Below are 24,425 nucleotides of genomic sequence, written 5' to 3' on the forward strand. Positions count from 1 at the left end.
GGGTGCGCAAGCTGGCAGGTGGGAGTCTGGTCACTGCTTGGGCCTTAGCGAATGATTTTCCGTGCCGAGAGCCCTGGAGCCCTGCATCTTCGGAAGCTCAACGTTCAAGTCGCAGCACTCGACTGTTTTTCCCAGCCCTCCACCAAACTTCCCCGAACCCGCTACCGCTGTATCCCCGGACTACCACGAGCAGCGCGCATACACTGTGGGCTGTGCGCATGGGCTGCTGGACATAACAACTAGGGCTGGCTTGCAGGCCGAGGGCGCGTCTCGCTGAAACACGCGCGCTGTCTACACTACACACTGTCGACTCTTTACTGGGCCCGTCAGAATAAAGACTTTTAGAGTCGCGTAATACCAAGGAGCATCGCCTGGCTTCCTTCGCCTTCTACCATCATCTACCTTTCACCTGTGCTACTCCGTCCATATTCTCCAAGAAAACCGCGCGCATCTACCCTACCCTATCCGTCAAGCTAGTCGCATACCATACAACATGTTTTTTCTCAAAGAACTCGAGAAGACGATTCAGCTGCACCCGTCGTACTTTGGTCCTCTCATTCGCCAGCATATCCACCGCGAACTGTTGCAGAAAGAGGAGGGATCGAGTACTGGAAAGTATACTATTGTGTGCATCTTGGACTCGTTTGACATATCCGATGGCAAAGTCATGCCTGGCTCCGGCTCCGCTGAATACGTTGTACATTACAAGGCAGTTGTGTGGAGGCCGTACAAAGGCGAGGTGGTATGTGCAAACTGGGCGTGCGACCGCGGAATGCTCAGCTAACCGTGTCAAGATGGATGGCATCGTCACCTCAGTACTCCGCACAGGTTTCTTCGTAGACTGTGGGTCTTTGCAAGCATTCGTAGGACGAAGTGTAAAATCTCACCTCCCTATGTGCCTCCCCATCCACTAACAGGGACTAGATGATCCCTGCCGAGATCAAGTTCGACGCGAACGCCACACCGCCGCAATGGACCGACGACGGAGAACAGGTTATTGAAAAGGGCACCAACATCCGCATCAAGATCAAGGGTCTGAGATCTGAAGTTGATAAGATGTACGCTGTAGGCACAATGAAGGAGGTAGGAACTTTCAGAGCCAATCCCGTTGACTACCTACTAAGCAAAACTGCAGGATTACCTTGGCCCACTGCCGTCTTAGTCTACTGCTAAATCACATTCTGTTTGACACGGGCGATTCCCCCAGCCAAAGCTCTACGCTAGCACTCGATACTTCTCAGGTTCTCCTAAGCCTAACATCTTCCCATGACAATTCTTCCGACAACCATTCTGCAAGATAGCTACCACCTTGATCTTAGTAGTCTCTTGTTCGTATCAGTAAAAAACTCGGGGACGTTGTGTTAGTCAACAAATTGGCCACAATTTCGTTCAAGTGAGAAAGCTCCAGAGGCTCGGCTTATCACAATTGCAAGGAGGGAACTGATGATTTCCAAAGTTGGAAGGAATAAGCGGAAACTATACCGTTCTAAAGTCGTCCTATTTTGGACTTGAATAGAAATTTATCTCTTGGATTCTTTGTGTTGCGTTGGCGTTCCCCCCTTGCATCAGAGAGTGGCTTGGTATGTTTCGGGCCAACTCCAGCTCTGACACCTCCGCGTGAACTCCGCACCTCCGCATGCTAGCCTATACGTAACCCCTAACCACACCTCGCAGCCGCATACCAATTTCTGGAAGTGGTCTACCGCGATCTGCATTGCTCTTTTATCAGGATGCGTTGATTCCCAAAGTGATCCTGTTCCTTTTAAATTCACCACGTTACAGCTACGATGCCGCGACACAGCGCCCTTCCTGAAGAGGAAGCGGAGCTTCTAACCAAAGACGAGCGATCCGCGCGCACCTCAGAAGACGGGTCCGATGCCTCTATATCGTCCATATCCACCACGTCGCTAGTTCTCGAACACATCAACAATCCAGCAGTTACCGGTGCATCGCGTTTAAATCGTGGAGAAAAATACACGGACGACGACGATGCAAGTCACCCACACGAACAGTTTGACATCGAGGGCGCACAATACCGCACCCCAACAGGGGTAGATAAGAAGACGCGAAGGTGGTTATGGATTGTAGGCACCGCATGTGTAGCAGGATGGACGCTTGCGCTGGTGTTCTTCTTGATGAGCGGCACCTACAAGCCTGTCTCGAGCCGGCCACACGATCCTCTCGCGAGCTCAACAAAGGGCTCAGGAAAGAAGATCAGCATGGATGATGTTCTAGGTGGTCGATTCTACCCTCAACAACAGAGCGTCGAGTGGATAGCAGGCCCATCGGGCGAGGACGGCTTGTTGCTCGAGAGAGATTCTGGGAAAGAGGGATACTTGGTAGTCGAGGATATCAGAAGCAAGGGCAAGGCGAGGGCTACGGAAGCACAGACTACACTTATGAAAGAAAAGAGCTTCACGGTGGACGGGACATCTGTCTATCCTAATGATGTTTGGCCAAGCAAGGACTTCAAGAAGGTACTGGTCCTGTCGAATCACCAGAAGAATTGGCGACACTCTGGTACGGGCAAGTACTGGATATTCGATGTTGAAACACAAACTGGCGAACCTCTGGATCCACAAAACCCAGGAGCTGTGATCCAACTGGCCTCCCTGTCACCACAATCGGATGCGGTCGTTTTCACAAGGGACAACAACATGTTCTTGCGCAAGCTGCACTCCAAAGAAGTCATCCAAATCACAAAGGACGGTGGAACTGAATTGTTCTATGGCATCCCCGATTGGGTATACGAAGAGGAGGTCTTCCAAGGCAACAGTGCAACATGGTGGTCTGAAGATGGCAAGTATATTGCCTTTCTGCGCACAGATGAATCAACCGTCCCGACGTACCCAGTCCAATATTTTTTGTCACGGCCCAGCGGAGAAAGGCCCAAGGCTGGCGAAGAAAACTATCCCGAAGTTCGCGACATCAAGTACCCCAAGGCTGGCGCACCAAACCCGATCGTATCGCTGCAATTCTATGACGTCGAAAAGGGCGAGGTATTCAGTGTCAAGATTGAGGACGATTTCCAAGATGATAACAGGCTAATTACCGAGATCATTTGGGCGGGCAAGACAAAGCAGGTACTTGTTCGGGAAACGAACCGTGAGAGCGATATCCTCAAGCTAGTGTTGATGGACGTCGGGCAACGTACTGGGAAAACTATCAGGACCGAGAATGTTGCGGAACTAGATGGAGGATGGTTCGAGGTTTCGCAAAAAACTACCTTTGTGCCAGCAGATCCCGACAACGGTCGCGAACACGATGGGTACATCGACACTGTCATTCATGAGGGCTATGATCACATTGGGTACTTTGCACCTTTGGACAGCGATAAGCCTGTGTTGCTCACCCAGGGCGAATGGGAAGTTGTCGAGGCACCGTCGCGAGTGGATTTGAAGAACAATCTGGTCTACTACATATCCACTGAGAAAGGCTCTACAGAGCGGCATGCATACTCTGTGTATCTGAATGGCACCGGAAAGAGTGAAGTTGTAGAGAATAGCGGTTCAGGGTACTACGACGCATCATTCTCAGCTGGTGGTTCATATGCCTTGATCTCATACAAAGGTCCCGGAATTCCATGGCAGAAAATCATCAGCACATCAGCAAACAAGGAGAAATACGAAAAGACCATCGAAGAAAACAAAGGCCTTGATCGCTTAGTGCGCCAGCTTGAGTTGCCAATTCTCAACTACCAGACAATCGACGTTGACGGTTTCAAACTCAACGTTCTCGAACGCCGCCCGCCACACTTTGACGAAAAGAAGAAATACCCTGTGTTGTTCTACCAATACAGTGGTCCAGGCTCGCAGGAAGTGAACAAGCGGTTCAAGGTTGATTTCCAATCCTACATTGCCGCAAGTCTCGGATACATTGTTGTCACTGTAGACGGACGCGGTACAGGTTTCCTCGGTCGCAAGCTGCGCTGCATCACTCGAGGAAATCTTGGATACTACGAAGCGCACGACCAGATTGCAGCGGCCAAGATTTGGGCGAGCAAAAAGTATGTTGATGCCGATAGATTGGCTATATGGGGTTGGAGTTACGGAGGTTTCAACACTCTCAAGACCCTTGAGCAGGATGGAGGAGAGACGTTCAAGTACGGAATGGCCGTTGCGCCTGTTACTGACTGGCACTTCTACGACTCCGTCTACACGGAGCGCTATATGCACACGCCCCAGAACAACCCCGAAGGCTACGAAAACTCGACCATTACTGATGTGAGATCGCTCGCGAAGAATGTCCGATTTCTTGTCATGCACGGTGTTGCCGATGACAACGTGCACATGCAGAACACACTTACTCTACTGGACCGGTTGGATCTTGCGGGCATTGAAAACTACGACGTCCATGTGTTCCCAGACTCGGACCATAGCATCTACTTCCATAACGCTAACAAGATTGTCTATGACAGTAAGTGATTTTCTCGGTTATGTGAGAGTTAATGCTGACGAAGATACAGAATTGAAATGGTGGCTTATCAATGCTTTCAATGGCGAATGGTCAAGAATTGCAAATGCAAGTCCAAAGGCACAGATTGATGCCAAGTCGGTAGAAAAGTAGAAAGTGCTTTTGGTAATGGGCGTTCTGGAGTGTCGCAGTTAGCCATTGTACATGTTCAGTATTACGCAATGAAGATCATGTGTCTTGAATGAGATGGCCAAGCTTGTGAGAGTTTGTATAAATTCTGACAAATGTACGGATTCGTGGTCTAGTACGCTCCAATTTGTCACCCAGTACCGTATTCTTTACCTTTAGGCATCCACGGTAGGCCTCTAAGGCTAGGCCCAATTCTGCAGTCACGAAGCCCATGGAACGAATACACCAGCTTCAGGGTCCAAAACTTTGTCATCATCGATGTGCCTTGAGACTAGGTTGAGCTCTAGAAGCTAACCCCCTCATTGAACCCCACTTTTGGTAGTTGGATAAAAGAGCAACCATTACACCCTTGACAGATGACATGTGCCTATTATCACGCGACTCTTTACATTTACATTACACAATCATACAACAACTCTCAGATTACACAAGATGAAGTTCTCACCAAGCGACCTAGCCATCTGCGAAACATGCGGAACACAATACGACGTTCCGCTGTCGCAGCATCCTGAAACATGCCGCATGTGCGATGTACGTCATACCAGTGTTTACCAATCAACCCTTTACTAGTTCCTCAAACCCCAAAAAGGTCAACCCCAAGAATGATATGTAAAACCTAACACGCCATAGGACCCCCGTCAATACGTCCCAGCCTCCGGCCAATCCTGGACCAATCTCGCCAGCAACCAAGAGACCCAGAAGAATGTATTCGAAACCGACACCAAGGATGCCCGAATCCACTACATTAGCACTAAACCTCTAACCCCTTCGGAACTCCCCGCAGGCCTCGCGGACTCTAGTACTACTCGCAAGCAACTAGGCATCGGACAACGCGCCATCTTGCTCCAGACAAGCCAGGGTAACGTGCTCTGGGACTGTATTGCACTACTGAACCAGGAGACGATCGACTTTATCAATTCAAAAGGCGGGCTCAAAGCGATTGTAATTAGCCACCCGCACTTCTACACAACGCACCTCGAATGGGCAGATGCATTTGGGTGTCCAGTGTACATATGCCGCGACGACGCTGAATGGCTTAACCGCGAGGACAAGCGCGGTGTTCGGAAGCTGGTGAGCGGTGTCACGCCGATTGAAGAGGTGGGCGGAGAGGTTAAGATGGTACAGTGCGGTGGTCATTTCGATGGGAGTTCGGTTGCGCATTGGGAAGGGAAGTTGTTCATTGCTGATACGTTTATGAGTGTGCCTGTAAGCCCCCCCCCCTTTCCCACCCAGGTTAAACTGATTGTTGATCAAAATACCATAGTCTGGCTTCAGCAATGCACGCCGTATCCCGGACACAACCTCCTACTCTTTCATGTGGGCGTATCCAAATATGATCCCTCTACCTCCACCTGCTGTCCTGGCCATCTGGAAGGCGCTCAAGCCGTTTGAGTTTGATAGCACGTATGGGGGTTTTGCAGGGCAGAATCTGAGTAACCCGGATTTGAAGGCGCAGGTGTTGCAGAGTATGAAGATTTTCCTGAGGAGGGGTGGACATGAGGGGGCGGAGATTTTTAAGGAGAGTTTGTAGGTTTCGTAGGGGAAGTGATGGGAGATGAGATTTGTATTGTGTAATGTTTGTTGGAAGACTGACGACTTTAAGTATATCTTACCACCCCCTCTCTGAATAATGAACGAGTTCAAATCGCCATAATTCTGATTGTGTCTTAACAAGGAATCGGTACCCTCTTAGTAACTCAGGATTTGACCGAGTCCGTTGTTCCTCGCTCTACCCACGAATAATGTGTTCTTGACCCCAAAGCTCTGGCACATACGACCATCGGCGAAGTACAAAATTGGGTCCCGTCCGCTCCCCAGACATTAAGCCTTCGACCGGCGGATCAGTAGTCAGGTGGGTGACCACTGGCGAATCCCCGCTGTTGTATGTTTTTTGCACTCGGTGGACCATGTCACGTGCCATGCGCTTGGCACTTCTGTTGATTCAAGACCAAAAAAAAACAACTTGGGCATCGTATGTCAATTGCAGGATTAATCTAGAGAAAAAGCAATTGAATCCGGCGGGTCAAGTTAGACAGTTATGAAAATAGCAGAGGATGCATGTGTGGGTGTTGCAAATCAGTGAGGGGTTCCAAGTGGCCGGGTCAAGCGGATGAGGCTCAGCGATTGACTGCGCATATTGTGCAAGGGGTGGGTGGAAACGTTAATATATTGCAAAAGCTAAGCACGACCGGATTCCGAGTCGATTTTTGGGGGCCACGGAGTCTGCATGAGCCGGATAGCGAAAATTCCTTGTCTGGGAGATAGAGAGACAGAGGAGGATGCAGGATGGAGTTTTTACTCAGCCTCGCGATTCTTTGTGTATACTAAAAATAATTCGCAGTGCAGCGTACCCCGCGGGTTGCTGTTGTCGTTGTCTGTGCAGTCCGCAGCGTGACCAGTGCAGATGTGTGCGGACAAAGAAATATATGTTCAGCTAGGTGCGAGGGGGGAACTGGTGGTGCTTGTTAAAGAGGTTTGACTGGTATTGTTTATTATTATTGTGAATGCAACACATATTTTACTGTCGGATTGAGTCCCAGTTTCCATTAACTATACTGCCTACCACGATGCCGCATGTTGTAGAAGACTACTACGACATGCCAGTTGAGCTACTGCCGAGTGCAAACTTTGCAGGACGGCCGACGAGTGACATCGATATGCTGGCTGGACTCTGGGCGACGGCTGCTAGTTACTCGAATTTTTCACCTTCCGAAGACGAAGCCGATGGGAGTGGTCATGACGACAACGACAGAGACAATAAGGCCTCACCGCAACGGAGAGATGAATGCCGTGTATCACCACCCCCACCAACGGAGACAAAGTCACAGGAAGAAAGACCGAGTACGACGATTACATTGCCCCCCACCGATGACATCAGGGTGAGCAGCGGTGTAGTAAGAGGCCTGGCTCGGGCGCGATTGCGGAGAAAAGCGCACTCGGCGCCATATGGCAGTTTGGAATCACGTGCTTCACCGCTGGTTGAAGCGGTTGAAGCGGTTGGAGAGAGGCGAGTAGGCGGTGTTGGTGGGCTAGGATACTTTGATACTATTCGGAGAAAGCAAAACAACAGGGAGAAGGAGGGAGAGCAGAGGAGAAAGAAGCGGGTCCGGTCATGTGACGTGGAGACGAGCCAGCACAAGAGAGGGATGATGGGGGAATTACTAGTAGCAGATGCACAGGCACAAGGTAGCGGGGCAGCAATTTCTCCTAGTGCAAAGCAATCTCGCACGTCTTTGACGCAACAGACGCGCGTCGGGCCAAAGCGGCAAGGCAGGCAACTGGCAGCGCTCGACACGGACGTTGCAGGGTACGAATTGAGCAGTATCAGAGGAGGAGATGGTAGGACAGCGGCAAGAGTAGCAGGGTCGCCAAGCTCGGTACTATCGACACCCCAGGAATTGTACGCGATTGGCAAAGGGCATGCCGCGAGTGAAACATTAGGCAGTCCACAGGTGTGGTGTGCTCGGAACGACAACCCGGCCAATATCATGGTGGTGGCCGACAAGATGTGCTCGCCCGCGTCGCCTTCAAACATGCGATGGGGTGGGAAGAGTACAATTACGCACTCAGACACAGACACGCAGCACAGGCGCAGCAGCGTTGACGTGGCTGACGGGCGGATCATCTATGTGCCGGGGAGCATGATGCTTGTACGGAAGCCAGTAAGGCAGCGTAGAGACTCTGTTGCAACAGCATTTGATGCATGCACGTTTGACAGCACCAAATTAGCATCCGAGGAGAAGCGTTGCGCGGAGCTGGTGGGGCTCGAGGAGGATGTGGTCACGTTCTTTGAAGAGCTGGGCGTTGTTGCAGAGGCGACTGAGGCTTCGCTGGACAGGTATTGGCTGTGCAATGGCAGCTGCAGCGTGAGTGTCGAGAAGGAGGGCCACGATGACAAGGCAAGTCTATCAAGCACAGCAAGCGTGGGCGTGGGCGAGGCAGAGTCGGATAAGAGACAAGGCAGTCGAGTGTCGAAGTTCTCCTTCTCGTCGTCAGCGTCGTCATGCTCGGCACCAGTGTCATCGCATCGACACAGGCGTAAGCGGAGCAGGCTGATAGAGCTGCTGCTGTCGCCAGGAATGCCTGGTGCGGTGTTTGTCAATGCTCCTGCGAGCTAGGAAGGGCAGCAGCAGTATAGATGATTAAACCTTGTGAAATGAATGTGGTATTTGACGCGATTCAGACGGGCGATCCGGGGGGGTTGACGAGATGTGCACCAACCAGAAGCGGTAGTTCACGACAGGTAGGGGACGTGGTGGTTTGCAGAGCATTGCCAAAGTTGCGGTCCATGGACGTGTCTGGACCATTGGCGGCTGAGGGCTGCTAACGAAGACAAGAAGATTGAGGGCGATCCGCCGTTTCCGCGATTCGCAGAGGAGGATGGAATGACGACGATGTGGTGGGCTGGTGATGTCGCATCGGGGAAGATGGGCGACGTGGGTTGGACGCCAGGGCCACAGGGTGCGGTGGATGGCGCTGCCACTGACCGCACAGGCTGCCAGATGCGACCTCATGCAGGACATGTGCCTTGCCTTTTGCCCAGTGCGGATACACGATAGGGCGCCGACGGGCTGTAGGCTGAATGCACGCTGGATGGACGCTGGGGAAGGGCCTGCTTGTGTGTTGCAGGGCCTTGACAGGCTCGCCAGCGCGAGGCAGCAAATGAGGGCGTGGATGGGCAGGTCGTATCCAATAATGGGAGAGTGTACGGGGCCATGATCACCACGGCACGTTGCCATTCTGAGCGCTGCCCTGGTCCTTTTGCCCACAGCTCAGCGCGGGCCGCAGGCGTCAGACTGTCGCCGACGCGAGCCAGCGCATCGCTCGTCCCCCGTGTGCATGTGCGCCACGCCATGCTAAAAGGCTCCGACTCCCCCCCGACGCAACCCGCTCGTTTTCACCATTTGATCATCCATCCCGTCTCACATACTTTGCATACATAGCCACATCTTCACATTTACATATATACTACCTGCACAAAGCTCACTCAAAGCTCGTCCAACGCTCCTGCCTTTGTAAACCACCACAAGCTGTAAGTTGTGCTGCACTCACGCCCTTGGCTCCTTCCTCGTTTGGTCAGTGCTAATTGCTGTGCTATAGCCCACCAAACAACGTCACTCCACGCTACCACCAAAACTCTATCCTCACCACCACCACCACCACCACCACTACCACCGCTCATGGCTTCAACCTTGTCCGCTAGTAGTAGTAGCAGTAGTAGTAATGGCAACACCTACGTCGACTTCCTCCAGCAGGCCAAGCGCAACTTCTGGATGAGCAACGCCCACCTCACCGAGGAGGAGCGGAATCACGCCTGGTTCCAGCTCGCCTGCCAGCCCACATCAGCCTCTGCGGCCGAACAAATACCACGCTCAATGCCCTGCCCCGCATCAGACGTGACCCAATTCTCAGTATGGATCTTGTTTGGTCTGCGCCTCTTGCCCCCGCTCTAACACGCTCCCCAGATGTCTGTCTCGGCCCCGGTCATGAACCGCTCAGATTCGGCCATGAACGACCCCTCAACCGGTGCCTACACCGACTACACCCTCTACTCAGACTCGTCTATGCAGAGGCAGCCCAGCCTGCACTCGCTGCCAGAAATTGACTGCAATGGTGCCATCGCCGAGTACAGCGTTGACGACTACGTCAGCAGCTGCATTCAGCCCCATGACGCCTCCACCTTCCCCTTTCCCCAGCATTCGCAACAGTTGCAACTGACACCTACCCCACAGTGGAGCTCATCGTCGGATGTCTCTTCGCCCCAAACCCCGTCAACTGCTCTGATGACGCCTGTTACTCAATCCAGTAACATGAGTCGTCAGGGTAGTTACAACCCTCTGTTTTTTGATCAAGTTTCCATGTTGCGTGTTCAGTCTGACTCCTCATGTACCATGCCCATCCTCTCAGAGGATGGGACTTTTCCTTATTCCTTTGATGTCGAATCAAAACCCATCAGCGAGTCCGCTGGTGTGTCTCCTTTTCTCTCCTTCACTGGCTCCTCCAGTGAAGCTTTCCTTTCTCCTTCTTCTGCTTCTTTGTCTTGTTCTTCTTCGCTTCCCGCAAGTGTGCCTGCACTTGCCTCTTCCGACATGACCCTCTTCAACAACAACGACCAGTCGTGCCTGGCGGAGGATATGCGGAGGTCGACTTCAGCCGCGTCTAGCCTGGGTAACTCGAGCGAGGTGTCTGCATCCTCATCGACAAACTCTCGCCAGTCGCAACGCGAGCGCGAGATCATCGCACAAGCTGCGTCTCGCAAGATTGCTCCAAAAGCAATTGACAACCTCGATGAGACCGAGTCTGCGTCGTCCAATGCTCAGATGACAAGGATTCGGTCCGAGGATGGCTCGTCCAAAACTGTTGGTGTCATAGCTAAAACGCCCTATGTGCGACCCCAGCACCCAAAGATCAAGTGTAACTTTTGCAATGAGCGACCCGATGGGTTCCGTGGCACTCACGAACTCGATCGTCATATTGCTCGTGCCCATGCCTCGCGTAGGAAGGGCTACATCTGCGTCGACTCGTCAGCGGACCAGAAGTTTCTTGCCAACTGCAAACACTGCCGTAACAAGAAGGTATACGGTGCCTACTACAATGCCGCTGCCCATCTTCGCCGTGCCCACTTCCATCCTCGCAAGCGGGGCAGGAAGGGTCGCAGTGACGAAAAGCGTGGCGGTATTGGTGGTGGTGATCACCCTCCTATGGAGTACCTGAAGCAAAACTGGATCAAAGAGGTAGAAGTTGAGAACAAGCCCACTCCTCAATCTCCTGCCGACAACTCGGACAACGACATGCCCGAGCCAATCGACAACAACGCCGCTTTCGACCTCACCAGCACTGCCGCCGTCGCTGTTCCCGCTCCCGCCGCTACAGCCTCGTACACTCTCGACCCCACTGTTGCTGTTGCTGCCCAGTACCCTGTACCGCAACAGTCTCTACCCATGCCACTGATGAACCAAGTCCCTGTAGACCCAAATCAGTTTGTGGACTACAGTATGACTATGCATGCAAGTGAGCCAATGGTGTTCGATAACACGGCCTTTTTCGACCCCAGCCTTGCCCCCCAAGCCGACATGAACAACTTTCAGTTCGACACGTACAACATGGGTTCTTAGACGAGGTGCCCATACCCCTTGTTCTTGTCCCCCTTTCTCACCCCTTGTCTACATGTCGATAATCGTTGCCTTTTCTAGTCACAGGGCTAGGGGTCTTGTTGATGTACATAATGTTTTTTTGCTTCTTTTTCTTCCTGGTCTTTCTTCTCTCATTCTCAGGACTTTTCCGTTTGGCGTTTCGATGACTGTGACCACCAGCCGCGACTTCTATGGAGCGCAGAGAGCTGCGGTAGGTTCGCATCGGCGGCGTTTTGTTTCTTGTTTCTTGTCTTTTGTTTTCTACGAATCAGGACAGTGCGCGAGGCAGCCCTCGCCGTTTTTGTTTATAACGTTCACGTTGCACATGTTGGTTGAGACTAGAGGGGACCAGTGCAGGTCGTATATGTATGTGCATATAGATGCTGGAACTTGTTCAACAGCAGTGGATGGATGGGATGGTTAATACTATGTTGTTTCCCATGGCTCTTCTTGAGCTCTATGGGGGCAATGGATGAAATTCAAACAAATATTGTTATTTTGTCTGTTTTCGGTCGTGTTCCTCATTGACTTTCCCCTTTTTTTCTCTGAATGAAATCGCCTCGTCGCTCATAGCTTACTGATGTATCGGTACATGTGTAGACTGCAACAGCGCTGCCATACCTGTCTCTATAACATGTACATTCTTATGAAAATAATTTCTTTATTCAGCCTCGGTTCTGTATGTTTTGATTCAAAATACACATCTAACTATACACTGCTCAATTACTCAAAAAAAGCGTGATCAACCATGTGATTATCTTTCACCCAGCCGTGTCTATCATAAATCATCCTACTCACGCAGATCTAGTAGCTAGAATTAGGATAATTGCCTCCTCCCTGCGTAGCATTATCCACTGGATTCGCCGGTCCGCCCGTCTGTCCCAACGCACCGCCCTGGGACGTAGCCTGCGCTTTCTCCGCCTTAATCGCTTCCCTCGCCTCCGCCTGCTCTGCTTTCTTCCTGTAAAAAAAAGAAAAATCCGTTAGCCAAATCCTCCTTTCCTTTATCCCTCTATACACTTCAAAAATGAGGAAAACTTACCTATCCAAATCACTTTCCAACCCCGGCTGCGCACCTCCACCCCCCAATCCCACCCCCTTCTTCGCCACCGCATCCGCCACCCTTCCTTCTCCCGGCATAGCCATCTGCTGCCCATCCAGCTCCTTGTGTCGTCCTACATCTTCTTCACTAAGTCCTTTGCTTTCCTCGCCAGCCGGTGCGCCGTGGACGCCTTTTCCCTCTTCGAACTTTGCGTTTTGAAGGCCTTGCTCGTGCGTCGCTTGTTTTGTGGGGATGCGTTGGTCGGCGAAAGCGGCGTTGTCAGAGGCATTGAAGGATTCGGATTGTTCCTGGGGTGTCTTTTCTGTGGGGTTGCCGGGGGTGGTGTAGGCTTGGGATGTAGTGGGTTGCGAGGGGGCGGTGGGGGAGAGGGCGGACATTGTTGATGTTTTTTTTGTGTGTTGGGATTGGATTTTAGAGGATTAAGAGTTGTTTGTGTTATGGGGTTTGAGGGTTTATGGGTTTTTTTATGTGAATGGAGAAGGGAATTGGTTGAGTGGAAGAGGTTGAGACGATTGTTTTGGTTCACCTGGTCATTGCTATGACGTCTGCGGGGCGCGTCCGTCATTCATTTCAAGCCCCACCAATGCGGTGCCTAGTTTGGATGCGTGGGAAACTAATCTGTACATAGGCCGTGTTTTAGTCTTTGCATGTAGTAATCTAGTATCAAGCGTGGGTGGGTTTATTGCGGTGCTGCATTGCGACTCGGCTTGTTGGAACGACCAACTCCGCTAGACATGTACGTCATAAGTTCATATCCACATATACCACATCAGGTTACTGTATGCTTTCTTTTTCACGTAGTCATTATTTTATCTGATTTTTACCAAATTAACAGTAATGTACGCTCGATTCGTTGGTGGCGTTGAAGCGTATGTTTGTGCTATTTGGGCACACGCGCCTATACCGAGCCCGAGAAATAAACATGATAATAGCGAAACAGGAATGCCCAAAAAAGCTGCTTCCATCTGCTTCCAAGTCCCGACCATCCAAAACGCCAGAAAATGATGTGACCAAACGCCTTCGCTATGCTTCCATGATCAATCAATAGGTTTCATTCCATCTCCATTACTACATCCTCTGAAGCCTCTCTTGTTTCAACGTGATTTGAGGGATTGTGATTATCTTGTTTTGATTCCGCTTCTTTGGCTGCTCTCTCGCGCGTTTTGCGACACCATTCTTCTATCGAGTCGGCAGCTCCTCCCTCAATCTTGATAGTCTTTGGCTCGGCGGGAACGCCTAAGACTGTCCCTTGGAAACGCGATTCGACTCCGGTTTTGCTGTGCTTCTTCATGAGAGCTAGGCGCAATTAGCATTTCCAGGAAATATTACAACAACACATGCAACGTACTGTTCAGATAATCCTCCATTTCCTCCTGGTCAAGCTGCTCGGTCGGATTCGTTGGAACCGGCTTGTATGTGCCTGCGATGCGTCGAATCTCCTTGTTCTGCTCGCCCTTGACCCATTCAATAAACTCAGTAATGTCTGCGGTATCTTCGGCGTCACGTCGTGCCGCTTCGTTCTCGCGTGCGCCTGTCTCGGCATTGTACTCTTCGAGCGGCTTCCGTAGTATTTCCTTCCACAATTCTTCTCCGGCTGTCATGGTCGGCACAAGGAGTGCGCAATCCTGCATGGCCATGCGCACGTCGGTGATGTTTGGTATGAGGTCGTTGTGGTTTGAGTAGGCATTGTATGCTGTTCGCTCAGCCAGGACAGATAGATACCGCGCTGTTAAGTCGACGATAGTATCGACGGCTGAGGGCTTGCCATGTTGGAAACCCGTCGCGCGCAGAATGTGGAGGACGGCGGGCCGCAGTAAACTGAGGAAGAGATCGTTTTGGGACATGCTTGTACGTGTGTGCGCGTATACGTGGTGTGTGGAAGAAACAAGAATCGATGCAGAGGTCCAGTGACGAGGTGGATGTTACGGTGGGAACAGGCGCATTGTGGTCAGGCTGAGAAGAGAGTCAGTGTCGATAGAGTGAAGGTACGCGGGTTGGAAGCTTTGGCCCTTCACCTTCGCAGCTCGCCAAGACGACCCTCGACGCATCACCACCGTCGCCCATCCGCCCTCTCCAGCCTGTACACATTTGCACATCCCGCAAATGACGCGCCCGCAGGTGCATGTCCTTTTCCTGTCATCGTAACCGACGAAATAATCCGCACCGTCGCCCAAGATGAAGCTCAAACTCAAAAACCCCGACGCCGCTTCCAGCGATGCGCCCGCAGCGCCTCCCCCATCCGACGCGCCTGCACCGGCTGCCGCGAAGCCACCCCCGAAGCTCAAGTTCAAAATCGCGCCGCCTACCCCTAGCGATCCAGCAGATCCAGGGAATGGCGATGCAACAAAGATCAAGCGCAAATACACCAAAAAGCCAAAGGTCGATGAAAGCGGCAATGCCATTCCCCCAGGAAAGCCCGGTCCTAAGAAGAGGGCGCGCGACGAGGGTGAACATGTTGACTCACCTGCTCTCAAGCGCAAGCCAAAGCCTACTGCGAAGAGTCTTGCCATGACTAACGACAGCGACGACGACGATAACCTCGGAGCCGTCGAGCAGCCGCCCCCTCCACTGAAGACGCACAACCGCACCCAGTCTATCAAGTTATCCATAAAGCCAAAGGGCAGTCTGAATGCAAATGCCCCAACCCGAAGTACGGCGATCCTGAAAGTCAAGGGCGCAGGAAAGCCGCCAGTAAGGCCATATGGTGTCGGATATGACAGCGAGGCTGAGGAAGCAGAAGCCGATCCAGCCATTGAGTCCCAGTTTGTGTTGCGGATGAAGCCTGGCCCAGACTGCGACCTACTGCGCAAGTCTATTGAAGAAAAGACAATCGGGAAGAGCGTATCACAAGGCGGTCCTGGTGTACACTTTCGCTTTTTTGATCGCGAGGGCCGCCGCGCCATGCTTACGATACAGAACCGCATGTACGCCGCGACCATGGTTGAGCTACCTGCTGTCATTGAATCTCTGAAGAGCTGGAACAAAAAGGACTGGGTCAAGACTGCGGATGTCTGCCAGATGCTCTTAGTCCTCGACGAGGTTAAGAATGAGGAAGAGGCAAAGAAATATCCACTGCCGTCCTACATCTCCCCAGATACTCACCGTTTCCCTCATGGCCTGACACCGCCCATGAAATGGGCCCGCAAGCGACGTTTCCGCCCTCGAAAATCATACATCGATGTCGAGCGAGCCGAAGCGCAGATGAACCGACTGCTGGCCGAGGACGAAAATGCAGTGTCTACAAAATATGAGATGATAGACAGCGATGCAGAGAGTTCGGAAGAGGAGTCAAGCTCGGAAGAAGAGGCCGACGAGGAAATGGTTGACGCCTCACAAGCAGAAGAGATGGACGCCAACGATCTTGAGCAGATGCTTGCAGAGGGTCTCATGGATGACGAAGTCGAGTTCACTGGCGACAATGACCAGCTTAATGCATTGCTTGCAAACTCGGGCAATGTCCAAGTCGAGCAAGTCGGTACCCCCACGACCGCTCATGATGTCGCCATGCATGCTCTTAGCCATAATGGCAACATAACTATCGAGCCCGAGACTGCGGCCTCGACACCTGCAGCAGCCACTTCTGCCGACGATGATGATGACGACGATGATGCGGACTCTGACGAGGATGGCGACGAAGTAGATGAAGTCGCCGCAGCTGAGGAGCAGCGTCAAGAACAGCTCCGAACTGAAATCGCAGAGCTGGAGAAGGCCATTATTCAGAGTACAGAGCAGCGCGACCGACAAACCAATGTCCTCTTCAAGAAACGTGTGCAGAATCAGATCGACAAGCAGAAGGCAGACCTTGCTATCAAACGTAAGCAGTTGAACGAGGAAGCGGATGAATAATAAACAGGGCATTTCTCCGTAATTATCCGCCTTGTAACGCGGTCTGAACATTTGGTACTGGTTCATGAGGGGAAATGGAACATTCACAGCGGGATGGCGTCTAGGGTCACAGCATTCTTCCGGCGTTATTGGGACTAGGGCTCAGAAGCTCTCTTTGCATGACGGCGTTTATCTATAACTTATCACATACCGAGACGAGTCGGTGCTCTTGGTGCTTTTCTGTCTTGTCTTGCATGACAAGGGTTATGTAGAAGTCACCTGTAATCAATGTCTATATGGATAGCAACTTGACAATTGCTACCAATAACTAACCTGTGCTTAAAGAAAAGAACCATTATGGCTTTCACATGAAGGGTGTTGCTAAGAATAAAATCGACAGGGGATGCTCGCTGCGAGCCCAGCAACCGCGTATGTTTATTTTTTCTAACTACATTACCCTGTGACTATATAACAACTCCCCCTCTACACCTGAAGAAAATCAGCACTGTCTGAAAAGTGTGGTGAGACTAATAGATGATACTTCTTCTTGGCATTGATGTATTTGTCAGGTAGTGAATATAAATATGATGAAACCGGCACGTGACCTGGACCCTGCCAAGTATGGGCGCTGCCTCACCGTAGTACTATATTATTCTTTGTTGCCCCGCTGCTTTTCCCCTTCGACAACCTCAATCTACTTGCCGTCGCAGACCGTCGCCCGCCTACCAACTGCTATCGTACATTGCTAACCGATCAAGCGACAACAATATGGCACCACCGGGGCCCCCGCCGTACACACACGAACAAATTACTGCGATGACCTCACAGGAGGAACGAATACGCGCCTATGCAGAGCTCAAGAGTATGTGGGAGAGGCGTACAGACAAGCGCGAAATAGGTGGAACATGAGCGCAAGATGTTGACAGTCTGACGATAGGTTATATTGCGCGCCTGAAGAAAGAGAAAGAAGAGCGCGAGAATGCACAGGCCAGAGGATATTCTGCCAATCCGTACCACAGCGCATTTCATCGAAAGCGAGGTGGCTATGGTCATGGTTTCGCCAACAAACCCTACCATCCATACCAGCGCCCGACTACACACAAGCACATAGACGCGACCAAGTCTCGAGAGGCAAGCGGTAGTGAAAGCCCACTGCCACCAAACAGCACGGCCCCGACAAACGATCATTCATCGGAGCTCCGGGATCTCTGTCGCACGTTTACTTCCGCAGGTATTTCCACGAAACGACACTTTCGGCATCTTTCCTTTTTATTTTCCTTTTTGTCTCTAACGTATCGATAGGTGTGTGTTCACGGCATGGGTGTCCTTACGTCCATGATCCAGACAAGCAAGCTGTGTGCAAACGCTGGTTCTACAAAGATGCCTGTCCTATGGGAGAGCAGTGCTCTCTATCACACGAGGCCTCGCCACACAATGCGCCTACTTGCCTGCATTTCCAAGCTGGTCGATGTGCTAACGACGGCTGTCGCTTCGCTCATGTTCGCACCAATCCCGCTGCGCTAAACTGCGAAGCGTTTGGAAACCTGGGCTACTGTGAGAAAGGAGACAAATGCGCCGAACTACATGCACATGAGTGCCCTAGTTTTGCCAACACAGGAACATGTCGCTACGGCGATGAGTGCCGTCTGGGACATGTTCGCCGTGCCTCTCGAATGAGAAAGACTACGCGTCTCTCTTCACCAGCAGGCTCTCCTTCGTCGAATACGCCTAATCGTTCTAGGACCCCCGAGGATATGGTGACTGTCGAGGATAACTTGGAGCAGATTACACCAAAGGCCGGCGCTGACCATGAGCCTCGTCAGTTCACACAGCAGGCAGACTTTGTTCCCTTCGATGCAGACCAGTAAGCAAGATCTGGTGATGCCTGGATATTGTATGTTTTCCCTTGCTCTGTTTCCAGTATGGATCACCCTAATTGTTTCTTCTCAAGTCTCAAGTTTGTGTATCTCATAGCCTGGTAGGTTTTCGTCCTGATGGCGTTCAGCTCGTCTTGACTGTTTAGGGATGGCCTTGGTCTTTCAGGGTTCTTTTCGGTGATACCCCTTCGTGCGATTTTCTATGCTGTCTTTTCGTTTCTTTTCAAGGGGCTGTACCCTATGCACATGTTTGAACGAATAGAAAAAAGAAAGAAAGAAGAAGAAGACAGTAAAACACATGCAACGAGAAAAAGAATTGAAAGAATGCGAATATGCTCTGTTTGCCAATTTAGAAATTGTGAATGATTGGATATTGAAGTGCTGAGAGATCTGCGGGATGACATATTACTATGGCGTTTGTATGTGATATACGCCGCATATACGCTGCAGGTGTTCGCCGGGTTGTATTCATAAAGGTGGCGGCTGTAAGCAACTGGATTGCGTACATACGCAGTAGGCATAACGGCGACGCATGGATAGCGCTGGATGTGGCAACGGCTGGGACTTGAAGCTCTAAAAGTCCAGAAGTTGCTTTGCCCAGGCATACATGAAGATGCACATGGTTTCCATGTGCTCCGGGAGCGTATTTGGTGGCATAACGGTAGAGATGATGTTGTTTTTGCGTATGCTTAGCGTTGCAAGTGCTCACTGTGTAGGGTCTGACAGGCTGCAGGGGCAATGCCGTGTGGAGGCTGAGGCGGGCTGGAACTACTGCTTAGCCTCCATCCTACTGTCCGTCGTGCCTTACAATTCGACAGCCCGCGCCAGCATAATGTGCGACTCTGCCACATTTACGATGATTTTGCGAAGATATAAGAATACCCTGAAGATTGAATAGTGGGAAAGCACGGCACGCTCTAATTTTGGCGAAGCTGTTCTCGAACGATACTAGGTCTCCTGCCGCGTAGCCCCTTGCCTGCGCTGGCAACGCGAAGCCCGACACGAGAAGAGGCAATTTGCGCGACACCATGACGCTCAAAGACCTGTTGAAGAAGAAGGACAAAATCAGGGATGATGGTGCAAGCCCTGCATCCCCGACAGGGGCTACCCTTTCTCCCAATGTCCCAGAGTTCCAGTTCGTTCGCACCACGACGTCGACGCAAGAGACGATCGAGCCACCCAGCTTTCCCGGCGACCCCCAGCGCGATTCCCCTCTCTTGTCACCTGAACCGCGAGGCAAATTTCCTAGATTCAGAAGTCGTAGCAATGCCTCGTCACAGGGCTCCACGTCGGGAGGGGAGCGGCATCGGTTCCAGCTTGGGCGAAGCAAGTCGAACGCATCCGCAAACGTACCGGACAATCTTCCAGAAGTGGGCGGAGATGGAGTAGCACGAACGGAGGAGGAGGAGGCCAAGTGGGAAAAGAGGGCTACAGTGCTGGTTACATCAGGGCTGCAACACGGTTCCCAGCCCCCTACACCAAGCCATGTGCCCGTGAGTCCAATGTCACAAGGTCGACCGACAACCCCAAGGCGTCGCAGTGCAACCATTGGCGCTCCAGCGGACGAGGTACGCACAACTATGGAGAGCACAAGAGTCGGTCTAAGCTTTGTATAGGAGACCATACAGGAGGCTATTCGACAACACGAGCATGGAGGTGAGTAATTGCAACAGATGTGTACGCCTTGCTGGTGAAACTGACAAGAACGAAACAAGATCTTGAAGCATCAACGTCCCTGTTTGGAAAACTTGCTGATCCCAATGGCGCAAACAATGCTCTCGCTCAAGTTCTCTACGGCCTTGCCCTGCGGTAAGCTCTTTCTCTCTCCCAACTGCAACCTGGAATTGTCAATCGACACGCGAATACTCGTTAGTATCTGATCCAATTCACTACTAACTATGTATCAGCCATGGTTGGGGTTGTGAATCCAACCAGGAGCAAGCGGTTCAATACTTGTCTATGGCAGCATCGAACAGTGCTGAAGTTGAAAAATTGGCACTTGGAGCTGGCATGAAAAAAGGAGGTGCAGCCAAAGGCGAACTTGTGTTGGCCATGTATGAGTTGGCCAACTGCTTTCGCAATGGTTGGGGTATCAAGAAAGATCCTGCAGCTGCGAAGCAATATTACGAAACAGCTGCAAACCTGGGTGACACGGATGCGATGAATGAGGTAGCCTGGTGCTACATCGAGGGCTTTGGTACGAAGAAAGACAAGGTAAGCAAAGATGTGTCAGCCCTCTTCCCCTACCTTACGGTCGTTATGCTCCTTTGTGCATCCGCTTGACCGGTCAAGTCTATGCAATAACGACGCGAACTGTCAGCTTGGAAAAGAGTGTACAGCCTGGACCTCAGTCATCATGCGCCATGTCCCACTGAGACACGGCGTCCCCCTTTGTTCCGCCTCACTATTTGGGCAGCAGCAAGAACTCGGCTGATGTGGATGTATGCTGACTGCGCCTTGTCTCCAGTTCAAAGCGGCTCAATTCCTGCGCCTCGCAGAATCCAAGGGTAACAAAACATTAGGCAACACATGGTAAGTCGCACCACTTTCGTTACCCTCGTCATCGACCAAAGGATCCATATCAGCCCCGGACCGAGCCTCAGTCTATGCCGTGTCAAGAGGGCGCGCGCAATGCAAGACATGACGAGCTGCCAGTATGGCAATTGACCCGCGCCATCCCGTCTCAGCCGATGTTGCACCCTCAATCAACCTCAACACCAAGCCATCAGGCGTGATGGAGCAATCCAACGCACGGCGCTATTGTCCATTCCGGCCAGCCAGTCTGAACGCGCAGTTGCCAAGGCTAGTCGATTGGCTACGAGTGCACCATTTTGACAGTCCCCTCGCTTAGCCGATGCGGACGCTGAACGGCGGCCCTCGCCCTCACCCGCAGTACGACCTGTCACACTTGCTCCCAGTTCCCCGCTACGCACACATGATTGCATCCGCCGACAGAGGAGAAAAAACCAGCCATAGGACGCTACCGGTTTGGTACAAGCCTCGTCGTCGTATGCCAATAGTGGAAGCGGGTATACCTCTAGACCCGGCGCACTGGGTGCATGGTGCACACAAGCCTGTTTACGGCGCTACACGTGGCAGCGTGTCGCTGGCCTCGGTTCTGGAGTAAGCATCAGCGGAAGGGTGGGAGGGTGTAGCCGATGACGGAGTTCAGCACGTTCATGTGTGTGTGGAGCACCTGTCAGATGATTGCATCAAATCGTGGCGAGCTGGAAATTGAGATGCATAATGGCGCGACAGTAGTAAACATGTCTGAACGGCCGTGCGGGCTTGAAAGAGGGCAAATGGGAAAGGATTTTGGAACGAGAGACCAAAAAAAGCGACGACCACACGGCTATCGCGACAATGACGGTAACTTCGCTCGGGGCGCGGATGGCACGTACGTACCGGACGGATGACGGCGACGGCGAAGGGCGACAAACAGACGACGGCCATGACAAGCCGACGACGACCATCGGGTCATGGACGAAACTCGCCACAGTCACGATCTGGATCTCGACGACATGCAGTAGTAGCCTCAGCACCCCCGTTTTGATAGTCGCTTCTCGCCTCGTTGCCCGCAACCACTATCACCATCACCACCTTCTTTTCCCAAAAGGAAAAAAAGCCCCGGAAGCCGGAAACCAAGGACGCTATATTTTTCATTTATCCCGATTGGATTGGCCCCGATGTACAGTTTAAAGAAATGACCATGTGCTAACGAGTTTGGTGTGTGTGCGTTTGGCTTATAGGATCTGGAAAGATAAATACAATCCCAAATAAAGTAAAAAAGGGCGTTCTATATTGGACGGGCAACTCGGGTGGGCTTGCTTGTTTGTTGTTTGCCCACACCCACCCACACACACACACGCCTCCGTCGGCCCGACTAGGATGATTCTCCTCCACCCTTTTCTATTTGCGGAAAGTCATGAGATGATGTCGTGTGAGTTAAGTAAGTGGGAGAGAAAGAGAGAGTGTGGGAGGAGGAAGATTGGGGGGGGGGGGATGGAAAGGGCTCGCACGCCCTCGCGTCGTCTTTTTTTTCTTTCCCGTGGGGAAGCGAAGATCTTCTGCTTGTTTTGTTTTTTTTCGCTGTTATCATGCTTGCCATAATTCCGATTCCATTTTTGTATTCCTTTTATTGAATTTTTCTGAATCTTGTCCTATCAAAACGGTCCTTTTTTTGGTCTTTCTGTTTTCTACTCGCCCCGGCATGTTGTAAAATTCCGATCATGTGCACACACTCTCTAGTTACTATTCCCCTCTCCGCTTGAAAGTCTGGGTTGTGTGTCGTATGTGGCGAAAGGGTATGTGTGTGGTTCTAGAACGTGGGCCCTTCCTTCCCTCCTTCCCTTGTTGTAAAGTGTGAGTAAAGAAATTGGAAGGATTACATACACGTTGGGTATTTTGTTTACCGTTTTGTTTACAATGTATACAACTATTCTACTCTATCTGCAGATTTCTCTTTTCTTTCTTCGCTCGGTTATTGCCGTTGAATGCCTGCCGTTTCTTGTGTATAGGGTAAAAAGAAAAAGAAAAAGGCTTGTATCGCATCTTTTTTTTTGTATCCTTGTGGGAATATTGTACATATCGTTATGTACCGGCATAGCGAATTCATTTTTTCTTCCCCATGTATCTTCTGCGATATCGATTGTTCACCAAGTTGATTCTTTCACTCATCCCCCATACCCTCTAAGCGTACAACACACGGTCTACACCGTCACTACCTTCTCAACCACACAAACTCAATACTCATTCAACCAGACTTTCTTCCCTTCCCCCTACCTCTCATCCCATGCCCGCCTAGCCACGTATCTCTCTGTAAGCAAGGCAAGGGGTGTTGCTGTCGTTGCAAAGGAAAACGGAGATTTCTCCGGCTCAACGCTTCGCGTATGCGTGCATGGCAGGACCGTTCCGCGGGGCCCGTAACGCTTTTTTCCCACACCCCTCCATCAAGTGTCCCCCCCGCCCCTCCATCGCCAGCTTCGTTGTCTTCTTCTCACCATAACAAGATAGGGAAAAAAAGTGGTGATGTGGTTTAAACGCGTCTTCCGCCAACAAATCTGCACAACTCGTACGTACATACATATGTATGTACCATGTGTAGAATCTACTAGATAGAAGAGACCCTCTTACTTACTGTACATGCAGCTTGTATGTATGTACATGCGGGGCCGCTTTTTTTCTTCTGAAACAGACTTGTTGATGCAGGAGGTATGTATGTGTATGTAGGTGGGAAGTGGCATGGGTGGAGTGGAAACGGGGAAGTGGCTTGAAAGGTGTGTGGTTAGGTAAGTTAGGAGCGGGTAGTAGTGGGGATTTTGACTGTTGTGTTGTTGTTTTTCTCTTACGATGGAAGTGGACGAAAGTGGAAGGGGGGTTTGGCAGTTCGGAAGGTGCTTTTTGTGGGGGATGGTCATGTGAGGCAGGATGGGGGATCACGGGTATGCAAATCAGCATTCTTTTTCTGTGTATATGTGAGTGTTTCTTGGTTTTTTGCTTGCGGGAGCAATGTTCTTTTTCCCTGTAGAAATCACGCACGTCATGCGTGGAGGGCAAGGTAGTGAGTGGGATTAGGGTTTGTGGGGGGATCCGCAGGACGTTTTTTCTTTTGTGACATGCCTAGGATGTACCAGACTTTCTTACCAGACTTATTGCTTTTTTTCGTTACCATCGATTTCTCTGGTACAGTGTAATACATAGAGCAAGTACAGCCGGGAGATGTGCAAAGTTAATCGAGTCAGTGATCAGATGTGTGCTTGCGCGGCTTGTGGCATCAGCTGCGCATGCTGCGCCTCGGTCACGTCGTCGTGGGTGCTCTGAGCCACCCGATCATGATCGAGGATCCCATCACTGCCCCATAGAGTATGAAGCCGTATAGTGTGAAGTGTGAATCCACAGCTTCGCGACAAGCGGTAGATGTTGTAC

General features: G+C 51.4%; 11 protein-coding genes across 11 annotated transcripts; 8 read left to right on the forward strand and 3 right to left on the reverse strand.

Moving 5' to 3' along the window:
- Positions 1-493: 493 nt before the first annotated feature.
- On the forward strand, positions 494-1,162 carry COCCADRAFT_85658 (uncharacterized protein; the record flags this gene model as incomplete). Its single annotated transcript, XM_007710114.1, has 4 exons — positions 494-742; positions 795-875; positions 925-1,083; positions 1,136-1,162. The coding sequence occupies 4 exons, from the start codon at positions 494-496 to the stop codon at positions 1,160-1,162; spliced, it is 516 nt and encodes a 171-aa protein (XP_007708304.1).
- Positions 1,163-1,787: 625 nt separating this feature from the next.
- Positions 1,788-4,566, forward strand: COCCADRAFT_22983 (uncharacterized protein; the record flags this gene model as incomplete). Its single annotated transcript, XM_007710057.1, has 2 exons — positions 1,788-4,416; positions 4,466-4,566. The coding sequence occupies 2 exons, from the start codon at positions 1,788-1,790 to the stop codon at positions 4,564-4,566; spliced, it is 2,730 nt and encodes a 909-aa protein (XP_007708247.1).
- A 468-nt stretch (positions 4,567-5,034) lies between these two features.
- On the forward strand, positions 5,035-6,133 carry COCCADRAFT_85474 (uncharacterized protein; the record flags this gene model as incomplete). The annotated part of the gene is made up of 3 exons (XM_007710115.1): positions 5,035-5,133; positions 5,233-5,808; positions 5,867-6,133. The coding sequence occupies 3 exons, from the start codon at positions 5,035-5,037 to the stop codon at positions 6,131-6,133; spliced, it is 942 nt and encodes a 313-aa protein (XP_007708305.1).
- A 1,036-nt stretch (positions 6,134-7,169) lies between these two features.
- Positions 7,170-8,720, forward strand: COCCADRAFT_1683 (uncharacterized protein; the record flags this gene model as incomplete). Its single annotated transcript, XM_007710041.1, has 1 exon — positions 7,170-8,720. The coding sequence occupies one exon, from the start codon at positions 7,170-7,172 to the stop codon at positions 8,718-8,720; it is 1,551 nt and encodes a 516-aa protein (XP_007708231.1).
- A 392-nt stretch (positions 8,721-9,112) lies between these two features.
- COCCADRAFT_33353 (uncharacterized protein) lies at positions 9,113-9,457 on the reverse strand (the record flags this gene model as incomplete). Its single annotated transcript, XM_007710075.1, has 1 exon — positions 9,113-9,457. The coding sequence occupies one exon, from the start codon at positions 9,455-9,457 to the stop codon at positions 9,113-9,115; it is 345 nt and encodes a 114-aa protein (XP_007708265.1).
- Positions 9,458-9,782: 325 nt separating this feature from the next.
- COCCADRAFT_85724 (uncharacterized protein) lies at positions 9,783-11,717 on the forward strand (the record flags this gene model as incomplete). Its single annotated transcript, XM_007710116.1, has 2 exons — positions 9,783-10,013; positions 10,068-11,717. The coding sequence occupies 2 exons, from the start codon at positions 9,783-9,785 to the stop codon at positions 11,715-11,717; spliced, it is 1,881 nt and encodes a 626-aa protein (XP_007708306.1).
- An 822-nt stretch (positions 11,718-12,539) lies between these two features.
- COCCADRAFT_85598 (uncharacterized protein) lies at positions 12,540-13,175 on the reverse strand (the record flags this gene model as incomplete). Its single annotated transcript, XM_007710117.1, has 2 exons — positions 12,540-12,696; positions 12,778-13,175. The coding sequence occupies 2 exons, from the start codon at positions 13,173-13,175 to the stop codon at positions 12,540-12,542; spliced, it is 555 nt and encodes a 184-aa protein (XP_007708307.1).
- Positions 13,176-13,849: 674 nt separating this feature from the next.
- Positions 13,850-14,642, reverse strand: COCCADRAFT_33356 (uncharacterized protein; the record flags this gene model as incomplete). The annotated part of the gene is made up of 2 exons (XM_007710076.1): positions 13,850-14,094; positions 14,147-14,642. 2 exons carry the CDS (start codon positions 14,640-14,642, stop codon positions 13,850-13,852), a joined length of 741 nt encoding a protein of 246 aa, XP_007708266.1.
- A 331-nt stretch (positions 14,643-14,973) lies between these two features.
- COCCADRAFT_85610 (uncharacterized protein) lies at positions 14,974-16,644 on the forward strand (the record flags this gene model as incomplete). The annotated part of the gene is made up of 1 exon (XM_007710118.1): positions 14,974-16,644. The coding sequence occupies one exon, from the start codon at positions 14,974-14,976 to the stop codon at positions 16,642-16,644; it is 1,671 nt and encodes a 556-aa protein (XP_007708308.1).
- Positions 16,645-17,391: 747 nt separating this feature from the next.
- On the forward strand, positions 17,392-18,491 carry COCCADRAFT_22990 (uncharacterized protein; the record flags this gene model as incomplete). The annotated part of the gene is made up of 3 exons (XM_007710058.1): positions 17,392-17,485; positions 17,561-17,854; positions 17,926-18,491. The coding sequence occupies 3 exons, from the start codon at positions 17,392-17,394 to the stop codon at positions 18,489-18,491; spliced, it is 954 nt and encodes a 317-aa protein (XP_007708248.1).
- Positions 18,492-19,528: 1,037 nt separating this feature from the next.
- On the forward strand, positions 19,529-21,036 carry COCCADRAFT_1689 (uncharacterized protein; the record flags this gene model as incomplete). Its single annotated transcript, XM_007710042.1, has 5 exons — positions 19,529-20,068; positions 20,117-20,156; positions 20,216-20,309; positions 20,408-20,714; positions 20,968-21,036. The coding sequence occupies 5 exons, from the start codon at positions 19,529-19,531 to the stop codon at positions 21,034-21,036; spliced, it is 1,050 nt and encodes a 349-aa protein (XP_007708232.1).
- Between the last annotated feature and the right edge of the window lie 3,389 nt (positions 21,037-24,425).

This window comes from Bipolaris zeicola, assembly GCF_000523435.1.
Source record: "Bipolaris zeicola 26-R-13 unplaced genomic scaffold scaffold_14, whole genome shotgun sequence".
Taxonomy (NCBI): domain Eukaryota; kingdom Fungi; phylum Ascomycota; class Dothideomycetes; order Pleosporales; family Pleosporaceae; genus Bipolaris; species Bipolaris zeicola.